The 23,811-nt window shown below is 41.9% G+C and overlaps 1 protein-coding gene across 1 annotated transcript in view; it reads right to left on the reverse strand.

Moving 5' to 3' along the window:
* Positions 1–23,811, reverse strand: part of LOC147141775 (plexin-A2-like) — a 120,130-nt gene that overhangs the window by 58,537 nt on the left and 37,782 nt on the right. Inside the window, exons 4-5 of the mRNA XM_086040361.1 lie at positions 12,364–12,498; positions 514–614 (exon numbers count right to left, since the gene is read on the reverse strand). Coding sequence (XP_085896487.1) covers positions 514–614; positions 12,364–12,498 — 236 coding nt within the window. The remainder of the gene's footprint in view (positions 1–513; positions 615–12,363; positions 12,499–23,811) is intronic.

Below are 23,811 nucleotides of genomic sequence, written 5' to 3' on the forward strand. Positions count from 1 at the left end.
TAGATCTAAAGATTAGAGCTTGGACTAGTGCTGTTGTTTTAGGCCAAGATGAGCACTAGGTCTAAGGCTCATGGTTTAAGGTATGGGCAAGGACTAGTACTAGAGTCTAGCGCGACAAATAAAGCTAACATCTGGGACCAGGCCCACAGCGGACGTCTGTGGTCTAGCGTTTTGGGTTGATAAAAGGTGTTGGTCTAAGGCCTAGGGCAGGGACTAGTGACCTATGGTGTAGGGCCAGGATTGGTTGGGTGCTTTTGTTGTTTGCAAGGGGCACAATGTGGGTTAAAATCAATTGTTGGCCGAGCTTGAGGGTTGTGTGGCTATGGCAGACAATCCTCGCCCTCCCTGTCTTTGGCTGCCACTAAAAAAAATGCTCTCGCCTCAAACTGCACAAATCACATGCTTCCTCTTATTTATAACGTTCCACTCACTAGCTGTTTTTTAAATAACAATTTTGCACCCTTAATCCCTTAGACATAGTGTGCGTGCGTGTTTGTGTGCATGCAGACTCACGTGTTGTACAGTACACACCAACCGCAGTGAGGGTCCCCAGAGCTCAGGCACTCTGCACACATTCCATACTGCTCACAGGCCTCCACGGGAATCTGGGACACCTAAAATTAGAAAGTTGTGGAAAAAATAAAACCTGTCAAATAAAGTTTCCTTTCTTTGTCCTCAGCACTATTCTGAAGAGGTCAATGCAGTGGTGGATTTGTTTGTTACTTACTGGCAAAGATAGCTAAAAACAAAATCAGCTGATGAGCTGGAAATCAATTAACGAGTACTGTGATTAATCAATTTTTCGATACTATTTCATATTGTATTTGTCTGACATGTCAAAATAGATGCTCACCTAAGACATTATTGGCAAAACATTCACTTTATTTTTTTTAATATTAGTTGATGTTATTTGCCCTTCTTGCTGTTTCTCATAACTTTTTTTTTTTTTTTAATTTCGACTGGGTTTTATGTTTTATATTTTATCTTGAATATGTTGGGAATTTTGTTACAGCTGTTGGAATGTTTGAAATTTTCCGAGTTTTCTGCAAATAGCAAAAATAAAAGAGCAAATAAATGAGGCCAGACCCTACAACTTTTATAATTGCTTATGTTAATAGTTTAAAGCCTAAATATGCCCAAACTGATGTATGATCCCGAAACATAATATTTCAAACTAATCTTAAAATATTACCCTTAAAATACAACAAGTGTTACGGATGACTTTGGACCAAAAGTGAGCCTCTGTCAGAACACATGAAATTGAGTGTAGGGTGCCCCAAGAGTCAATTTTAGGTCCAATTCTTTTTCATCTATTTATGCTTCCTCTTGGGGACATCATTAGAAGGCATGGCATCAGCTCCCACAGTTATGTAAATGACGCACAGTTGTGTCTCTTGATGACACAGAGCCAACTGCTCCTCTTTTTAACTATATTTTAGATACTTGGTCGCGGATGACAGTGAACTTCCTACAGCTCAATCAGGACAAAAGAGATTTTAGTGATTGGATAGAAAAACTCTTACCAAAACTACAAGACTTAAAAAATTCACAATGTGTAAAGAACCTGGGCATTTTTTTCGACTCTGATCTTAATTTTATTCCACAAACAGGAACATAACCCAAGAAGGTTTTCGCCATTTTAAGAACCAGCCAGAGTCCGCCCATTTCTCTTTGAAGCTAACACGGAGGTGCTGGTGCACGCTTTATTCATTATAGCAATGCCCTGCTCTCGTTCTTCTGAAAAAGTGAGTTTTGAACTGAAAACTACTCCAGAGCCCATAAACTCGTGTGCTGACATAGAAGCACATTACAACGGTTTTAAGATCAGTGCAATGGCTCCCCATGTGTTTCAGAATCGATTTTAAGGTTATTTTACTTATTTTTAAATGTCTTAACTGTCTTGGGCCATCATATCTGTCTGATTTGCTTTTATCTTATCGACCCTCGCGGGCCCTGACGTCCTCTGGCACTGGCCTTTTAATTGTTTCCAAATCTCAAACAGAAAGTTATAGAGAGGCTACATTCAGTCTTTACGGCCCGAGCCACCGGAACAGCCTGCCAGACGGCATCAGGGCTGCAGAGACTATTGATATTTTTAAAAGGAGGATCAAGACTTACTTGTTAGTTTAGCTTTTAGCTGATCTATTTATGATTTATTTTCATATTTTATCAGTTCACTTATTTATTCATTTAACTACTCTGTTAAATGTTGTTAAAAGCCGCAACAGCTTCATTTAGACATAAAAACAAAACTTGTAGAGCGACACCGTGGCATCCCAGAACCTCTCAGTCACTCTTGTTGTCAGACGAGGCAAATTCCCTAACGAGCTTCACCACGCAGCAGCGCAGCCTTTGGAAAAGAGATGCAGGGGATGCATGGACTTATTATATACAGTATAAGCCCGTGAGGAGCCATCACTCCATTGCCCGGACTGTCCTGTCATCCCTTGCCAGCGATAGTGGGAGTCGGTTTTGCCAAACAAACAATAGAGCGACGGGGGTCACACTGCAGAGATAGCTGTATTTATGGTACTCTGTCCTTATGCTCATCAAACACAACTCAAGATTATTTTTATGCCGGTGTGCCCGTGTTGGCGTGGTCTCTGTGGTGGCATCCTCTGTGGTCATGGACTATGGCACCTCTCGATGTGGATGGCTCCCACAGATTCTTTTCCTCATCTGAGTGCCTTGCCATGTCTCTACACCAGGAGTCTTCAATCCTGTTCCCCGAGGGCCGGTGTCCTGCCTGTTTTCCATCACTCCATGCTACAGATATTCACCAAAGGTCTGCAGAAGCTGGATAATGATCCTGATCATTTGAATCAGGTGTGTGTTGCAGCAGGGACAGATGGAAAAGAGGTAGGACACCGGCCTTCGGGGAACAGGATTGAAGACCCCTGCTCTCCACTGTCACTTAATATGCGTTGTGTGTATTTATGTACATGTGGGTGGTGTGTTGATCTGGGTGTGTATGTGTATGTATGTGAAAATGGGAGGGGTGGATATTTCTATGTTTGTGTTGTTGTTTTTTTCCCTATTGATTTTTTTTTATCTTTGTACAGCACACTGTGTTGCACTGTTTGAAATGTGCTGTATGAATAAAATTGGATTTGATTTGATTACAATAACAGGATGCAGCACTTATTACACCACATTGTCCGTACGTGGCACATGGACACATTACCAAACACAAGTAGCCCCATTACCGCCACCATGTTGACAACCTAATCAAGCAATCTAGTTCAGTATATGGTGCTCGCTAATGCTAATCTTATTATCCATTCAACTCAGCGCTCAGTAAACTCCTTACCTTTTGGCTTCGTCATCATAGTAGGGGGAACCACATAGCAGATTTTGCATCATAAAGTTTCAGATGGTGTTGCTTGAAAGTGGCTCTGGATGTACACCCAGCCCAACTGATCATGCCATGGGCAGAAAAAGTTGGTGTAGGGGCCATTATTATATAAATTAAATGCAGAAAAGCTCACTCACAGACACATTTTCATAGGTATATAAGAAAACATGTTCTTCCTTTTAATTTCACTCTTGATGGGTGAGCAGGCACTGCAGAGACCCCACTGTTTGTCTACAAACCATTAAAAAGTCGATTTTCCATAATATTTCCCCTTGAAGGTTGTGTTCATGCAGTGTAGCAAAGCAAGAATAAACCTGCAGCATTCGCAGAACAAGACGTTGGAATTAAGAACAAAGGACACAGGACACTTCTACAGGCTTGCATGGTTGACATGTATGACGGCGAGTCAAGGCTGTCTTTTATTGTGTGCTGTACCCATGGAAACAACAAAAAAAACAGCCTGCATGGTAACTTAAAGTGAAGCCACAGTGTTTTCCTAACCCCAGGCGATGGAGCTCTTTCTTGACTAAATACGACCTTGCCAATGACATGATGTAAAAAGCAGGCTTTTCAAGGTGGACTTGCTTCGGAAGACAACAGCAATCATTCAATGAGGAGCACAAAAGAGAAAATGCTCTTTGTGTCCCACTGGAAAGCTCATTTTGACCCACCTGAAGCTTTGGGATTGTAAACACAATTTAATAGCCCACAGACAACGCTTTCATGGTTGGACTTTTAAACTGCAGCACATTCATTTGAGCACTATTCACCCCGTGTTGTGCTGGAGCCTCTCTGCCAACTTCATATGTTTGGTCTCAATTGTCAGAGAGGGAATGGGGGAAAAAAGTTATTATGACGCAAAAATACCAGGTGCACCATTAAAATCCACTTGACCGAGGAGATTGATACCGGCGTATCACCGTGCTGAGCTGCTATTCTTTCCAAATCTTTCTGCAAATTAAACCACGGTCTTGTCTGATGTTTGGATTCTGGCACGTGTCCCTGTGCCTCGTGAAAATAAATTGCTTCTAATCAGACCTCCACAGATGATTTACACAAGTGGTTCTCAAACTGAGGTTTAGGCTCCCCGGGGGTCTGTGGATTGGGTGTCATCCAAATCATTTTAAATTATGTTGGTTCATTTAAAAAAATGCATACCTACAAACTTAATGCTGTTTATCCATGATGACTTTATTCTCATAAAATGTTTCTCTGAAAAATAAAAGCCGCTAACCATAACATTTACTTTCTTCTTGAAAATAGGCTACTTTTTAATTCCTAAGGGACACACAGTATCTATTTTTAATTGGTGTTATGGATTATGAGTGCTCATGAAAAAGAAAAGTCTCTATTGTAAAGGGTCCGTGGACCCAAAACATACGCAAACCCCTGCCTTCTATGGTCGAACACAATGACTCACAGGTCGATTTTGTCCGTTTTTACCGATCCAAACCGCAACAATTCCTGCATTATTCCAACTGCGTCAGACTGGGATATTAAATCCCTCAACTCCTCCCATGCAGCAAACTCATTTTGTTAATGGAACGAACCAAATGGGTTGTGAACTGCTTAAAAAAGAGAGAAAGTTATGTGGCGTGTGTGTGGTTGTGTGAGGGATGCGGGAGCTAATCCATTTTGCCAACACGGACCTGAGAGAGCGCCCACTTATGCTATTAGCGCACCGGAGACACTCTAATGCACTTCATTTGTGATTGCTTACATCAGGAAATTGCTTGCATCGCACGTCCAGCCGGGGAATAATAAGAAAGTACAATAAAATAAATAATAAAATGTGTCTAGCTGGTTTTGTATGCAGGGGAGCACGACACTTTCCCCTCGCAGCGTCGAACGGAGTGTTCCGTGCACTTGTTTACTCGCCATGCATTCATGCAAGGAAGTGGCTACAGTGTGACGTAGTCCACTTTGAGTACACATGAACATAATTAAATGCTGATTTATAGCATAAATGTGTTGAAGGGTCAAGTGAATCTATTCCAGATCTTTTCTTGCTTGTATGGTGACTTAAAGTGACCTGACTTGAGACACAAACCGTCGCTCGACCATTTTTGTTTTGTTTTGACTTGCTAGTGAAAAATTTGAGATACTAGTGTAAAATGACGGTAGCGAACTCAACTCAACTCAACTCAACTCACTTCACAACAAGCAGCAGTTTGACAAACAGTGAGTGAACAATCAAAAACTTTTTCAAAAACAGAGGCTTTAAGCTGTTTATTGTCTCTCATAGTTGAAGTTTATGGTGCATCCTAACCAGGAGTCCCCAAACCTTTTCCAGTGAGGGCCACATAACTTTTTCCTTCTCTGATGCGGGGGGTTGATTTGTAACAGAAAAAAGTGTGAGGATTGTAGGGGTGCCGAAACATTTATTGTTTTACAGAAAGCCACACATAAACAAAATTAATAACCCTTTCCGAGATCTTCACAGAAAAATAAAGTCCAACCCTAAACAATTACATTATTCATGAAATAAATAACACCATTTAAGAAATAAATAATAAACAAATAACCTTCTTTGGGTTCTTTCCAGAAAAAAAGTCAGGAAATAAATAACACGATTTGTGAAATAAATAATAACCAAATAAACTTCTTTAGGTTCTTCACAGATAAAAATAAAGTTAGGTAATATATGATAATGCTATTCACTAAATAAATAATAATTAGAGTTGGGCATTGTTTGATTTTGGATGATTCTGATTCTCCTTCTTTGATTCAATGCCGGTTCCTAACGATTCTCGATTCAGATTCTTAACAAAAAAAAAATGAGGAGAGGAGACAAAACATATGTCTCTGTTCTTATTACTGTTCGTGAACTTTACTATGAGTTACTCAAAGGGCTATTTTCAACCAGTATCTTTATTTTTCTATTTTTTTTTTAAATATTATTTTTCACAAGCGTGTTGTTTTTGAGAATCTCAAGAAAATACAACAATACAGCAGTCACTTATAGAATGCTACTGAACGCTGATTGATGGGGTCACCCAACGTCGTTTTTCTTTAGAAAGAAAAAAATATATATGACAAACACAACACTGCATTTTAAGGTCAAGCAAGGAAAATGTATCTAATCTAAGCAGTCTACATAAAACATGCTGCATCTGTTTTGGCAATGTATGTATTAAATGTATATGCTGCAGCTGTGTACATTAGCTAAATATTAGGTACTTATGTGCATTTATCTGTTGACTCACTGTTTCAATTCCAGTTGAACTTGTTAGCTCAATGTTGACGTGCTTCTTCCGCGCAGCTAACAAGGAATGGCAATTTAGCACCAACATTCTAAAATCTGAATGAGAGTGTGGAATAGAATGGCACGTTGTATGCGTGTATTAGTCTTGATCGCATGGCCAGACAAAAAATCATAATGCATCTGTATTGTACTGTGGGCCGTAGTTTGGGCACCCCGCAATTCTAAACATTACATTCCAAACATTAAAAGAGAGAGAGAATCACTGCTTGTCTATTTGAAACAACCACATAACGTTGCCTTATTGAAAGTCCACTAGCCATAGATGAGTATGGAAGTTGCATTGTTATAACCCTTTCAGCAACAGATGTTTGAACACAAGCAGTACAGAAACACTTGTAGACAGACAATATAACAATATTGGCAGGCATATCTCTATTTTTTATCCTCAGTGACAAATTTGGCTAAAATTAGTACAGCTTACTGAGCAATTGCGAGTCTCCTTCACTAAAATGGTCGACCAAGGCACAAGTGCAGTGTTATTTTGGACATTTTTGCTGCTGAATTTCATAATACAATACATTGAATATGAGCTTTTAATGAAGCCCTTATTTACATAAAGTGGGAATCAAGCAAAGTTGATTAGCATGGCCCAAGATAAACCCATTAAGTGAGACATATTGGTGAAAATTGACTTTTTAATTGCTTGAATAAATAATATAATTGTAACTCTGGAGTGCCTGCCCACCTCTGCCTCGCAATTCACAATCAGTTTAGAAAACAGTGCAATATACATAATAGCGGACCCCACACTGAGTTATTCCACCCATGACATGATCAGCTAGGCAAGGTGAAGATCTAGAGCCACTTTAAAGCAAAGTACACTGCCTGAAACAGTATCCTGCAGAAACATCCATATCTCTCAAGTATGACTCTGCCATCATCTCAAAGTCCAAATGCATGCAGAGTTGCCGTGAGTGATGCTGGATGTGCCGCGTCGGCTTCTGATAGGCAGCCCTTTTTTCTCAGTGAAATTGTCAACTGGGTGTAGTGTAAGAAGTGCTGCCTCCACAAGGGAAAATGTTTCTTATAGGATCCAATACAGGAACCACATCAACAAGTCTGCAAAAATAATAAATTCTCCCTTTTGATTAAAAAACTCAACAATGTCAAATGAGTTGTATGTTTTGTGTTAGTGTACTAAATGAAGTGTAGGCCTGTTTCGAGCAAAGTTTCATCAGAGACGTCCCAGGAGAGCCGCCATTTATTCAGCAGTCTTTTCCACACAACCCAGTGAAGCAAGGTTTTGCAATCCCGAAATCAGATAATTAGATGATGTTTGAGACAGCATCCAGTGCACCGTGTGAAAACGTTTTCAGGCCGCATAAACTGCGGGAGACGTTCGTGTATGCATTTTAATGTGTGGGGCTTGTCCTTGAGTTGCTGTTAAAAAACAATGGTCAGTGTCACACTCTGAAGTGGACACTGATTGGCTGTCATTGTGTTTGGCATAACCTGATAGGCTCCTATCGTAGGTGGGAGGACAAGTTCAGAAGCAGAGAGAAGATGTGAAAATGGAGTAACATGTGAGGGTTGTTGGTCTGATGAATGGTAAATTTAAAAAATGTATTGATAAAGGCAGTTGCATGCCTTCTTTGTAAGAAGGGGTTTGCTTACCAAAGAAGCAGTTCATCGCCTACCACATAAATGCAATGTAACCAGCCACGACTAAAGCCACAGCTAATGATAGCAACAAAGACGCTAATGTAGCGAGCCATCGCAAATTTCTTCACTAAACTAAACTCGAGAACATCCCCCGTATGAGCAAGTCCGCGCCCAACAGGCTGACAAATGTTCTTACTAAGCGAATAGCGATGAACTGCAGGCCGATCAACATAGTTGAAGACAAGGGGTTCATTGAGATGTTGCAAACAGCGTCCAATGAGCCATCATAGAAACCACCGTGCAGGACTGCAGTGATGACTAAAATCAGCAAGATGTATGACGATAAAAAGAAAAAGCAAGCTTGATATTTTAGTGGGGGATTCGGACAAATGTATTGCTATAACCGCAGATCACTGGACCTCGACTCGCAACCATGGTTATTTGGGGGTGACTGGACACTTTATTGACGGTAAGCAGAGCTGGGCACTGGACCCTTTTTTGCCGGTCCGGCCGCGACCCTCCACCCTTGACCTGGGTACCCTTCCGGCCGCGACCCCCCGCACTTATTCATAAAAATTATCACCCCCCCGCCCCGTTCCGCCCTTCGTAAAAGTACAGATAACTACACTTTGAAGATGGGTGCCACTTCGATGCCACCGACTTCACATTTTGCCGAGCATACGCTGAGAGATTGCCCTGGAAAACCCCTGCAGTGCCTTTTCCTGCCTTGTGTGATATTTAAAGATTCAGCCGTCATTTCATAGAACGCCGACTGACACCCAGCGAGGTTATTGTACGCTTGTTTTTTTCTTCCAAGGTGATCAAACTGGGAGCACGCGGCGATAAGCTGAACTGCTGTGCGGATATCAAGAATCATCTCAGGATGATGTTTTTTCGCAGCCGTCGATGCTCAGGTACCGAACGTCTCCGACTCACTCGCCCTTCATCATCACGTGAAGCTTCGGCAGGAAACGGACGAGCTCATTGTTATTCCACAAGGGTCGGCTGAGCTCAGCCAAATCTGCTTGCGCTTCCCTTCTTACTCCACATCTGTATTGTTTTGCTCGCAGGGATCCAGAAAGCTCTCATCTCTGCTGGAAAATGTGGGGGGAAATCAAGGAGTGAGGCGCTCTCCCCTGGGCTTCTGTAAGCGAGTGGCGAGAGAGTCGAAAGGGAAAACATGGGATAAGGTTTCAAGTCTAGGGCTTCAAACCAGGGTTTAAAATGAGGGTTTCAAGCTAGGGTTAGGGTTTCAAGCTTGGGTTAGTTTCTTAAAAAAGAGTTAGGGTGTTATATCAGGTTTAGGTTTTCAAATTACGGTTTGAAATCTAGGGTGCAGTTTCAAACCAGGTTTTAAAATGAGTGTTTCAACCAGGGTTATGGTTTCAAAGGGAGGTTTCAAGCCAGGCCTGAGGTTTCAAATTAAGGTTTCAAGTCTTACTTTGCGTCTAAAACAATAGTTTGGGTTTCATACTTAGGGTTTGGGTTTTAAAGTGGGGGCTTCAAACCAAGGTTCCAAAGTAGGGTTTCAAGTCTGGTTAGTGTTGCAAATGAAGGTTTCAAGCCAGGGTTACAGTTTCAAATCATGGTTAGGGTTTCAAATTAGCATTTCAAGACAGGGTTAGGTTTTTAAAATATGGTTTCAAGTCAGAGTTAGGGTTCCAAATGAGGGTTTTATGTCAGGGTTTGGTTCGGGTTCCAGGTCAGGGTAATGGTGTAAGGTTTGGGTTTCAAATTGGGGTTGCATTCCTAGGTAAGGTTTTAAACAGAACATTTCCAAGAGACACAAAGTATGCGGTTGACTAAACTGGTGAATACTGCACAGTTGTTGTAATATTGCAAGAGAAGGTGGCTGGCTTCTGGCTTGTTGTGTGTCACTGTTGGTGCTGCGTGGCTGTCTCCTCCAAGGAAGCCTGCATCTCTCCTTGAACGACCGACGCTCATCAATAAGTGATGTCTTGTCTCTTCCAGTCTATCACACTGAAGGAAGAGCTGCCTCGATTTGTTTTAGAAGACAGAGCCTGACACAATACTGTTGGCATCCGCAGCCTCACTCTCCACGCAAAAGCTCCATGCCTCCTAAAAGCGTCTCACAACAGTTTGACGCTCGACGGTACAGTTGTGCTCAATTTGGGGTCTGGGGAAAGTCACTTTTTGGATAAAATAGTAACGAGAGCTAGGCTTGGGTTAGTATCGGCGGAAGAGTCATCAGGTTTGCTGACTGCTCACACCGACAATGGCAGGGGGAGGGGTCATGTCACTTGGCCTGCTCTGACACCACCCCCCCCAAAAAACATCAGATCGTTGATGGGAAGCTGTAGCCGTTTTGAAATCATGAATTTTTAAAGCAGCGGTAAACCAGTAACCAGTCCATGCTTAATAACTATAGCAGTCAGAAAAGCGACCACATGGCTAAGTTGGCAACAACACCAACTGTGCTTTTGTAAACTAGCTCCTCCTGTCCACACTCATGTTGTTAGTGGAAGCAGTGCATGCCAACTACTGACGTTGAAAGAATACCACTGAATTGAATTCTAGTGAATTTGGTTCATTCCTTTCTATGAAGTAGGCCATGAAAAGTGAAATTAAAAAAAAATAAATTATACCCATGACGTTTAGGAGTGCACTAAGTTACAGTATGTTTAATTGGTGTTGGGATTACTTGGAAAATGTTTACTCTGTAAGGGGTCCCTTGACCAAAAAGGTTTGAGAACCCCCACTACAGTTCTACTACTCTAAAGCGCTCATGAAGATTTTTACGGTTGCAACGGAACATAATCCCATTTCACGTTGCCATTCAGCCGCCAAATAATCACTTGATGGCAGAGGGAAAGTGATTACCGCTGCTTGCTCGCTCTTATCTCCAGCGAGTGTGGGGAATATACAATGTCTGACGACTACAACAACAACAAACGCCCGTGTGATGGCGGGCCAAGCGAGGGAAAGTCAAAGGGTGTTTCAAGCCGCACAGAAAAAGCCTATAATGGTTTACTATTGGATGTGTGTGTGTGTGCTGCGTACAAAAGATGCAAGCACTCTAAGTCGATCCGCATGGATAAGTAATTAGAACAGCAGCACATCCCTCTACACACAGCCTGCATCTTTAACAATTCCTTCTGCAACGCGTCCTGTTTGTGGATCTTTTCCACAGCTGGTAGGATTGTAAATAAATTCCTATTTTTCGGGCTTTGTGTATCCCGCTGCCCAGATGTGTTTTAATCTGTTAATTTGTAATGTTCACCACACAATTGGCAAGTTTTTGGAGGAAGCTCCTTCCATGCTGGATGATGCAAGCCTTAGAACTCTTAAAGCTGAAAATATCGAAATGATCTAAGTTTGAGACCATGCGCCAACAAAATTAGAAGGTGTAGGGAAAAAAAAAGCATTCTATTTAAGATTTGTCTATCTGCCATTTCCCTGCTAGAGTTATTCAAAGTATATGCCCTGGAAGTCACCCAAAATTGCTTCATTAATCTCAAATGGCCAACTTGAGGTTCAGTGTTAGTCATGAGTCCTTGAGACCTTTTCATGTGTCCTGGCCATGATAGACATTTCCAATAAATTTTGTGTGGAATTGTGAACCTGGTGTTGGGGTTTGATTTTTCTTTCTTGGGTGCCAACATTGAATCCTCAGTGATTTAGGGGTCATGTTCTGGGCAACTAAAATGTAAAAGCTTGCAAAAATTGGTGAGTTTTTCAGGCATGTTAAGGGACCTAATAAGCTAATTAGTCTTCAATCACTGGGAAAATAAATGATTCCAAGACGGTCTGTGCACCACATTTTTCAGAGTGAATTAACATGCTCTCCCTGAATTGGGAGGCAAAAAAGCTTCAAAATGTAAGGTCACCAAAATAGCTGACTTCCTGTTCAGTTTCGTCAATGTGCGCTTCTAAGTGCAGTGCGAATAGGCCTTAATGAAACAGTCAATACTTTTGCAAGGTAGGTACCCGCCACTGCTTTAGTTGTTGTGCGGTCATATGAGTTCCTCTATGGGGGATTGCTGTATTTTCAGTGGTTGAAATTTGACTCTTTACATTCAGTCACACAAATCTCAGATAGATCCCTTTAAAGACACGTTGCAGCATGTTTGTCAAGCACTTGGGTTTTAATCCAAATACTTTCCAGATGTTTTTGCCTCACCTGATTGTCGGACATGACATAGAGCGAGTTCTGGTCCAGGGAGAAGGCCATGTCACGGAGGAGAGGGCCATTGTCCTTCGTCACAGTCACCGTCTCGTACAACACTCCTGCGTCCAGTGGACCGTCCACTCGGATCTGCGGAGGCATGATAACAAAACACTTGTCACATGCCAGGTCTGTGAGATTTTGAAAATATAGGCTTTTAACACCAGACGGAAGTAGTAAGATTCTACATAAGCACACAGAATTACTACATGATCCAATTAGATTTGAAAATGAAAATGTAAACATTTTAAATGGGATTTACCATGCTAAATTTAAATTAATTCACAATGTTTACTTCAAATCTGATCTTGGTTAGGGTTTCAAATTCAAGATTGAAATCAAGGATAGTGGTTACAAATAATGGTTCGGTTTTCAATTGAGTGTTACTTACCAAGTGTTATCCTGACTACGTTTATCTGCAGTTAATAAACCTTTGAAAACCTGAATATTGGTAGTATTCTGATTTTGTAAGTCCTTATAAACACGTGCAAAAATACCCACAATGCACTTGGATACATAGTGTGTATTAATGTTCACTCAGCAGTACAATATATATACCACAATGCATTGCAAGCACGAAATCAACATGGCGTATGCGTGAATATCAAAGCGATAGAGTAAGTATACACCACGGAAATAATTCTTAGTCATAGATTTTAATGCACCGGTGCGTCATGACAGGTACAGTGGTCACATGATATGCGACGAGGAGAAAGTGGTGAACTGGCTATCCGAATCTCCGAACAGAATGAAGGGACTACTAGTTGTATACTTTACATAGTGCGGGACTAAATAGTGAATGAGGGGTTTGGGAACTAGGGTGCACATTCAGACACAGCCTTGGTCTTTGTTGAACAGGAAGTACTTGTAAGCATGTTATCCTCGCCATTGCGAGCCTAACTTGAATACATTGATATCTCTGCTACGGAAATACACAAGCAGAGATAAACAATCATGGCAAAGCTCAGAGACGCTGCTCAAAAGCACACTTTTGGAGTGAAGAGGAAACAGATTGCTTTATTCTTCAGGTGACCCACATGAATATAATGTGTTTTATTAACGGTAGAAACTAAGAAGAAATGACATCTATTTGTGTCACTACGTCCGTGCGCCGCCGTTTTAAATCGGGTTATTCAAATGCAAGAACTCTATCCACTCATTCATGTAAACGGGTTAGTAAGAATGTTTCCGAAATCGGAATTTTGACCTTAACCCAAATATTGACTGAATGTTCACATATTAAGGCCTAAAGCGCCTGGATCAACAGCTCCCCAAATCTAAGGTCGTCTTTGGAATTACCATTTTTCCGAGAAATTCAACACCTACAAAATAATGAATATCTCAGCCCCTGTAACCGATAACAGAAACGTCATTCCAAAATAATTTGATAGATATGTGGCTTTCAAACAAGTTTAGACTTTGTTTATTCTGTTTATTAATCTTTACTGTTTCAATCAAAGATGAAAAAATAAAGTGTCAGTACAAGAGAATCACTATCTTTTATTCAAAAAAGAAAGTGGTGATTACCATCCTCTAGTCTACAAAGCTGTCGATATTGTCATTGTCTACAAACATATGCTGCATCTTAACCATATATCACGTTCGACTGGTTCTACTGGTTCAAAGTCCACAAGCGCGTCGTCTACATCACTGTCGTTACTCATTTCAGAGCTCCCACGATTGACGGCGTCCGCCATTATGACTCGAAAGAATTACGAAACATCCTCCGCGAGCCCCCCACACCATCACGTGTGTATTCTGATGCATGTCATTGGTTAAGAGACGAGTATTAAATAATAAATAGAAAATGACGTATACGCTCTACCGGCTCTAAGGGTAGGAAGACACAACAGTGCTCCCGGCTCTAGTGGTAGAAATGTGGTTAAAGTCCTAAATAGGTTAAAGTAGTCAGTTTCCAAACTAATGTTTACACGGATACGGTGAGGCCTATATATGGTTTTTAAATTGGGGTTTCAAAGTATCTCTTCGGGCGATATATTTAAGAGCCTCTACAGGTCTTTATCAACCTAACGTAGCACTACCTTCACAAAGTGAACTGAGACTAGATTATTAAGAGAAAATGAGGGCATTTATGCCTCACATCAAGGAGCCAATCTTAACTTTTGAGACATGTTTGTGTTGGTGTGTAACTTTTGGGGCTTGGAACAGAAGCCAGTGAAGGCTTCGCCGTCCATCCTTTGTCTTGTTCAACAAGCAGGACATGTAATTGCACCGAAAACAAATGTCTGGGTAATAAGTGGTTTATTGATTGGGCCGCTGATGTCAAAAGGACGCGACATGAGGTGCTTGAATTGTTTGTAAAAGATTTCAGATTGCTGATAAGATGGCTAATAAGTTTCCCTACGTGTCAAGTTTAGATATATAATGCTGTGATTTGCGACTCGCATATTTTTTGCAGATGTCGCAAGAGTACTCCCACTATACTAAAGTACAAACCCCAATTCCAATGAAGGAACATTGTATAAAATGTAAATAAAAGCAGAGTACAATGGTTCAACAGTTAGGAGTCTTCATTGTCATATTTTGTGCTTCGCATTTAGAATGGGAGACAGGCCTGGACTGCGGGCAGGCCAGTCTAGTACTCGCACACTGTTGTAACACATGCAGAATATGGCTTGGCATAACATATGCTGCCATCCCAGCAACTCTGAAACCCATATGTACCTGCCAGCATTAATGGTGCCTTTACAGATATGGATGTTACCCATTCCATTGGCACTACTAATACACCCCCGTAGAGTCACTGAAAAATCTACTCAAGTACAGTAAAAAAGTATTTGTAGTTTGTTACTTCCCAGCATTGTCTTCTTTAAGTGAATAAAGTGATGGATATAACAAAGAAATACATTAGTAATGCAAACTCCGGTTAAAGACCAATTTAAATTCATTGCAGGCCAGATCATCAACCATTTGATGCAATTACAGTGAGGACGCATTCATTTCCCAGGCATTTTAATTAGAAGAAATACAAAGGGGCTGACAACTGTGCTTGTTGTTGCGTGGCATCTGCATCATGATTATGTCACCCCTCCCAGCATGCCTCTGGACCTGAGCGTCGGTTCCACCCCGAATCAAGGCTCTGAATGCTTGCCAAGGATGACAGGCAGCACGCCGCAGCGGCATTCTCTGAATTGGGACAGTCAATCAATACGAACTGATTACATGATTGGATCTCCTGGGCTTGTGAAACTTCATCAATCCGCCACACCACACCACCTTCCAGGCAGCTGCGCCAGCTCCACGCATCAGAAGCCGATCACTGTTTGCGGTTCACTCTCCACACGTTCGCCGGTATTTCGCTATGCAACTTGGCCTCGTCTATTCGCCAAACAATCCACCCATTAGTGTGTTTTTGTGGTCTGTGTGTAATGCCTTAAGACGACACAAGACAGCAAAAAAAGCCCTGGCTTTCAGGAAGTCCAAAAATGGGCATAGTTTATGCCGTAAATAAGGCTCTTTTGCGCGTTTCAGAGGTCAGTTGACTAGAAATCTTTATGTTTTATTAAATGACTTTTTTTTAATTATATATGAGTGGACAATGTGGGACCATATTTATACAGATTCCATTGAGACTTAATTATGCTTAAAATGACCTCTGTCTGTGTGCTAGAATAAAAGTAAACTGGCGCTGATTTTATTCGTGTCACAAATTTCTATTCAATGACATGTTCTATTTTGATAGATGTTTTTTTTCTTTTCTGTAACATATCTACATCATGCAACATGTTCTTATCTCAGGTTTTGGACGGATGTGATACTGGTTTGGCCGGCATGTGCATGTCTGGTGTTGCTCACCACGGTCCAAGGAATGCTCAGGGATTTTGAGCGAATGCTCAGATGCATGGAAAATTAGAGGGAACATTATGTGCACGCCCTGATTATTTCCCATTGAAAAATTGGTTCTAAATTCCGACAAATTGGAGATTTAACAGCGTCTTGGATGGCATTATGTTCGTCCCCCCACTGTATACAGTTGGAAGACTTAAGAGACATCCTCACTTTCACTAAATTCAACCTTTGTGGTCCACTTAATGTGATGCCAGAACCAACCGGACTCGCCGCTCATGCCGCAAAACCTGAGCGGAGCTTTTCGTCTTATCCTCTCTTTCCAGGGCCTCACAACTGACAGGGCTATATATATTTAACCCATGAATAATGTCTAAGCCAATAACTGCCACTTCCTTCCTGTGAACCGCATTCCACTGCAGAACCTGCAATAGATATACACAGCCCGATTAGCATGGCTTCCACAAACACATCTGCAACTTGAGCCTTTAGCAAACAAGCCCCACAGTAAAATCCACCGGCTCTCTGTCTGGGCCAAAGAAAACAGTCTTCGATTCTAAAATGTCACTTGAACTTTGCTGTAATGCTGCCAGCTTTCACCTGAGCAAAATGTCTCATCCACACCTGGGATTCATTTTGAGATTAATTTTCTGCTTGGTATTTTTTTTCAAGGGGAGGGAGACATGTAAATAGGGAAAAGCAGATGATTATTATGTTTATCTGGCAAAGGCTGTAAAAATTCCCAGCAGAAAATGTCCATATGTGGCTGTTCATTGTGTGAGCACTAAACACAGCTGACAAACGAGACATATGGATGGTGACCCAGGAGGCCTGAAGCGCTCTATGCGACCAATCACTGCCAATCTGTCTCATTAACAAAGTGCTGTCTGTTCATACCTATGAGGGCACACTTGCTTGTCCTACAACAGTTTCTCTCCACACAAATGGATGCATTGAGACACGTGTACTGTTTAAAAACACATACATGATAAAAGTGAATATAAAAAAGTAACTGTAAAGTAACTTATAGTGGAATTACAGTATGTAGTGTAGTGTTTGTGTGTTGAATGTGTGTCTTTAAGGAGTGTGGCCGAGTGAGTGACATCAGGACCTGGAGTTGGAGTCGCTCCTTGTGAGTATTCTTATTTTGCATTTGCGTGTCTGACTGTTTATCTTGTTAAATAAACGGCTGAAAGTGAATCGGCGACTACGGCTTTACTTGCCCACATTGCGTGGGACCTTACGCTACATTAATTGCTTCTTTTTTTTTCTTGAGCAGAAACACATCTCAAGCATACTTGTAAGAACATTTTGGCTCGCAACACAAAACAAAAAAAATACAAAACAAGATAATCAACCAAGCTACGTCTCGAAGGTTTGGGAACTCGTACGTCAAGATACAGCTGTATAAACTGGAAATGTAGCTATAATCCCAAAACACTTAAATATTATTTCAAACTCAACATTATCCTTAAAAATAAATGGCTTACAGATGATTAGATTTGAGAAGAATGCACCAGAAGCATCAGTATGGCGAGGATGTTTCATGACCTCCGGTAACAACCCAGGCTAAACAGCTAAGTCTCCCCAAAAGATCTTAGAACAGTCAGCAAAGACTATATTATAATAGACGTTTGGTCTGTTAGGTCAGACTGGACATGGATATGTAGGATCATTTTGAAGAAACTCTTGTTCAATGGGGTGTTCTGACAAGATGGAATTATGCGCCAAGTATTTTGAGGTTCACATTACAACCTTTTTGGCAGCGGCTTCCTGGATGAGCTAAGGCTCCCTGATTGCTGTTTGACTTCACACGGGAAGCAGCAAGCACATCGCCGCCTGCCAACAACGCCATCCAAGGCCGGGATAAAACAGGCAAGTTGTTCCCCAAATTTCTCCTGTAACTCCCAGCGGATAGTCCCGAACGATGTGCATCTTGAACCGCTAAATTACACACTCTCATGAGCTCTCAAGATAGTTTACAATTCCCTCTTTTGTTCAGCGGCTCGCTATCCAGAAAGTATGTGGTTGCTGTCATGTGAAAAACACAATTTTTGTCAATTTTTGTCAATTGTCTTATTTTTACGTGAATGGTGTTACAGAAAATTACCTTTTTTTTTTCCAAAATTGGACTTAAGTGTTTTTCACAGGACACCAACAATATGCTTTGTAATTACAGTATTATTATTACTTCTGGTGAGGAGGAGATCATATTTGTATTGCTGCATATGACACAAGAACTACATAACTCACATCTACCCAGTCGATGAGGCTAGTAGATCCAACAGATGTTTAAGTTTAATAAGTCAGAAGAATTTTTCACCTTCAGAAGAGCTCTGTGCCCATTGTTGTTGGTTCTAATGAGTTTTGTTCTGTTATTTTTTCATTATTGTTATTATTGTTGTTGCTGTTGTTTATCGGATGCCAGTATTCTACAAAAAATGTTGAAGTGGTTTCCAGAAGTTAAGTTTTTGGTATAAATCTGATTTTGACCCTGAATCTGTCCAAAGACTCAAAGCGAGAGCATTCTCGGATGCTCCACCAGGCTCAACTCAATACGATGACACGGGCGTGCGGCACCATAAGGTCCGGACAACTGGCCACCTTTAAGGTCGACTGGCTGTGCATATGGTCCCATCGTGGATGAGGAGAGCGCACATTGATTAGCCCACATATCCATCAGGGCCGCATGCATGCTAATGAGGATTCAGTCGTGCTAATGAACAAAGAGGGAGGCGAGGTCATGGAGGTGAAGACATATGTTACAAGACGCCGCTAATCATTGGCCCACCACGTGTCACAAAGCCACGCCACCAGCTGCACTTAATGAAAACGACTAAATCGTACGGCGCACACTTTTTTATTAACATCCTAACCAATTTGTAAAATATGAGAGACACTACACGACGATGGGGGGAATAAACGAGGCGTATAATTACGCTCTTATCATGTGTGGTGTACGCTGGATAACCAACACAACGCATATAACCTTATCCATACTAACAATCACTAAAAGACTCCTCCCCCAAATTGTAGGCCCAAGACTGACCTGTGAGAAACAGTTTTGGCCCGATTGTTTTTGTGAGTGTACTCTATTTAATTAGCTATAGTTCCATTTCACATCAACAGCCAGAGAGTCCGGGGGCTTTGTAGAACTTGGTTCTAACCACGCACAAAAATTTTCACAACTTTCTGTTTCAACTTTTCTGTGACTCAGACCATTTTCTGAGTTGATCGGGAAAGAAAAATAATTCGAATGACGCATGCTCAATTTATAGTACATTGCCTAGCTCTGCTTAAATATTCTCGTGATATCCTCTGGCTTGCTCCTGTCCTCATCATCATCATCATCATCATCTTCTTCATCACAACGGTGGTTGCTGGCAGCTAAAAGCTATCTTAGTTAAACAGTTGTAAACAATTCAATCCACTCACGATGTATGGAATGTAAAGACGGAAGTGCTTTAGAAGGACGAGGACGTGCAGGGTTGGAGGACGATAATTTTTATAAATAAGGACGGAGGGACGAGGACCAAAGTCGCGGACGGAGGACGGACCGGCAAAAAAGGGTCAAGTGCCCAGCTCTGGTTATGTCAACAATCACCAAGTCCACCATTTCCGATTGTCATCTCAGAGTGGATTGGTGATAAAAAAAAAAACTCTTAACAAACCCCAAACAACAGGATAATCAGTTAAAATCTGGTAATTGGGCTGACTTTGATCGGCAGGAAGGAAAAATGCTTAAATTTGGCTTGCTTGTCAGTATGGATGTACTCCGCTTTAACGCACCTCACAACACAGGATAATCGCTGAAGATAATCTTTCAGAGCCATCCGATAATCGGGGCTTTGCCGACTATGCTGAAAAGTAGGAAACATTCCACAATTCGACCCAACTGTTCGTATTCATGCGCCGAGTTTTACTCGATGGGAAGTCATTGTTAAGTCAGTGCGTCCTGACCTCAGCTGCGTGGCCAGTTTCCAAGCCTTCATACTGTCTACAACTCCACCATTCTCCTCTATGTGCTTGCATGCTCTCCCTCCTGGAGGACATGCTTTTCCTGTTGCCTGTTTCCTGTCCTCCCCGCCCCCCCCAACCTCCAACGGCTGCCATTGTTTGCCAAGTTCCCGGGGCCCACCTACGACGGCAGCAGAACAATCCACGCTCCTTAGCGCAGCCCTTATTTTCCCCCGACCGCAATACAGTCACAGTCCTCCCGTGTGCTCCCCATTAGCGAGACTGCACAAGGAGATGGAGAGCTGGGATGAAAGGACGGAGCGAGCAGGGAGATGGACACCGTCCTTTATTGTGATAAATTGCCTCCTTTATTAGCAACCAGCATCTCAGCCCCAACGGATCATCTGACGACGATCCACTTGGAGGCCTTTCCTCTTGCTGGTCCCGTGCTTTGCGTTCCATCCTGCCAATTTGGCCCCCGAATGCCAGCATCCCACCTCACCTCGGCAACCGTGACATCAAGAAGGCATTTAGCCATCTCTTCACTTATCCACGCTTTATGTTAGTGTGTTACATTGGAGCGAAATAGGTCTGTCAGTCTGCGTAGGACATGCAGTGTAATTTATTTGATATACAAGTAAATTGAGTTAAAAAGTCGGCCCATTCTTTTCAAATGTTTCTCTTTTGTAAAATGAAATACTTATATATTGTAAATAAGTCAAATGTTCTGCCTCGTGCTCAGATCGTAATTTGTAAGCATTAAGGAACTAAAAAATAAGTGATTTTATTCATTATATAGTGGCCGATGAATTGGTTATAGGAATTTTATTCTGACAAATATCCGTGTCTGCCTAAAAAAATCCATATCAGTCGGATCCTAGACTGAACACGCACTCCATATTAAGTGCATTATTGCTCGCCGGTCATGTATCAATGGCCATAATTCATTTGTGTGTTTGTTTTTCATTAAAAGAGGACACATTCTGAAATATTGACTGTTCATTGGATACAAAAAGTTCATTCTCTGGAGTGCATGCCCACCCATCAAGTGTGACCTTGAACGACTAAATAAATTATTTTTATAAATATGTGACGAAGTATCATGTTTGTGTTTATATGGTTATATTAACCACCTAGCTTCCTGCAAGGTAAGCAGAGCTGCATTGAGTTTTTTGGGATGCACAGATCAGCAATAGCAAACAGCATTGGCTAACTTGGACCCGCGACATACTTAGCATGATTAGTGAGCCCCGTTTGATTGACTTTTCCATAAGCTTCACATTTCAAGTCACTCCTCCATATGAAGACAATTGACTGGCCCATTTTTATTGCATGCAGCACTTTATATTCCTGAGCGTGCGCCTTAGAGAGGAACTGCCGCAAGTGCTAAGGACATCTTCTCAAACCCACAGTGCCGAGAACGCATTAAACTTGAATGACTCTAAAATATTGCTGCGCTCGTGGCAGCCGGGAATGTCGGAAAATGTTGAGAACATCTTGGCGAGGGGGCGGAAGGGACCGCATTAGTACGCTCGCTACATGTTGGCGGGTTAGCGCTCCACGAGCCGCCGAGGTCCCGCCAGGCTTCACTGTGCTGCGACGCCACGTTTTCCCCTCCGAAAATCAATTCCGCTCAACGGATGTTATGTGCTGAGGCCGTCACAGGTTAAGTCAAAAGAAGAGCCATTCTGCTGTGTTTGCCTTCAGAAGCATATAGACTCAGCTTTTGTTGTTGTTTGTGTGCAGTATGTGGCCAAACAACCAATGAAAACATGATTTACAATGCCATGATGCATATCAAGTACAGTACAGTGGTACCTTGAGTTTAATTCGTTCCGTGACCAAGCTCGTAAATCAATTTACTCGACTATTCTAGTGACGCACTTGTGAGTCGGCAATAGGGCTGAATAATTACTTGAATTCAAATCAACATCACAGTGTAGTAGGATGCGATTTCAAATCACAAAGACTACAATTTAGGGGAAAGAGTAAAACCTCTGCTCTCAGATGGTAGGCTTTATTTTATAAATAAAGGCTCGAAATAAGCGGTTTCGTATCGCACTTTGCAAGGCAAAATTAGCATTTTGAGACCCATCAAAACGTCGGTGCACGTCTGTAGCAATACCAAAACCCTTTCTAGCCCGCTTCTGCGCAGATTTAGACCGCGACTCACGCTAGAATTGCACTGGGCACACAAATAGAGCCTTTAGTGTTCGTTCTATACAGTATCATGAAAAAGCGTTTTGACAGTGTCTTAGCAGTGAAATATTTGGGAGAGAAGAATAGCACTGCTTGTTGTTGCTGTGTGTGCCTGTGCTTCAGCAGCCCATTCTTAACAGCTCACAACAACAGGGGAAAAATTATGAAGCTATCTTTACATCTTCAGCACATTTAATTTGTCCAAGTGGTGTTGCTTTAATCACTTAGCTGGCAGATCAGGTTGCGACAATTGTGAGGTGACATCACAACCGATAATAAACACCCAATGGTTGCTAGAACAGCAAATAATACAAAAAATCCAGACAATAACAGCACAGTTGGACATCAACAGAAACACAAGCCACAGCGCAATGGAGGACTAAAAGAGGACCTTTTTTTGTGTGTGGAGGACATCCTAAAGAGGATTTTTTTATGTTGAACTAAAAATGGATAAGCCTCGACAGGCAATGACGGGTGCAGTAATGCCACAGGAAGTGATAGGTCAGCTTTTTATAGTATCAAGTTTCAAGTAGCAGTGGTACTCCGAATAAATGTGTTCTTAGTCACTCAGCTGTGATTTAGCAAGGGAAACCGCCGCTTCCTTCAGGACCATCTGGGCGGCACGCAGTTTTCCCTCCAATTTGTTCAGCAGCTAGTCCAGTTGTTCCAAATCATCATTAATGTTCAAATAAAGCAGTGAAGTGATCCATGGCACATTCCCAATGGATCTCACTAGCATTTTGTTAACAAGTTATTGTAACTGTGAAGTAGGTCTCAATCCTTCTACTTACCGGAAATGAACAACCTAAATGCTAACTCTGGAAAACATTTACTGGATATATTTTCAGTTAAAAAATTAAATAGTGTGCTCTGTGCTGTCTTTCAAAATGTTGCCTTTTAAACCACTTTTTTTCTCATAATCTTTTGATACGAACTGTGTTTATTTTAAAATTATACTATGCAGCAGGCCAATAAAAATGATGCAGTGCACTGGGCTGGAAATTGCCCTCAGGCCAAACTTTGTACCCTTTTCATAACTCCTCATTAACATTCATACACATTCACACACTTTTCTTTTTGTCCACTGGGTCACATTAGCGAGCCCCCAAAGCAGGCAGCAAATGCAACTCCAGCAAAGCCGGCTGATGACTGAAACGTCCTGTTTTACGCGCAACCGGAGTGACCTGGCGGCGAGCCGTTGATGGATACATCCATATGCTTTTCATGGAGCCGCTGTCGTTTAGCCCCCGTGACCTTTCAACTCGGCTACACCCTCCCCGCGACAAGCTCGACCTTTGCGGTGACCCTGCCACTGCGGCGATGGTTTTTATTGTCACGGCCCATTTCCACTCCGCCTGTCCATTTGGGCCCAACGGATTGAGAATCGGGAGGTGACGCCCCCCGCTGCCCTAGCCTGTGCTCCGTGGAGGCTCCTGGGAG

The sequence above is a fragment of the Filicampus tigris genome, chromosome 9, assembly GCF_054856515.1.
Source record: "Filicampus tigris isolate MCC_2025a chromosome 9, RoL_Ftig_1.0, whole genome shotgun sequence".
Taxonomy (NCBI): Eukaryota; Metazoa; Chordata; class Actinopteri; order Syngnathiformes; family Syngnathidae; genus Filicampus; species Filicampus tigris.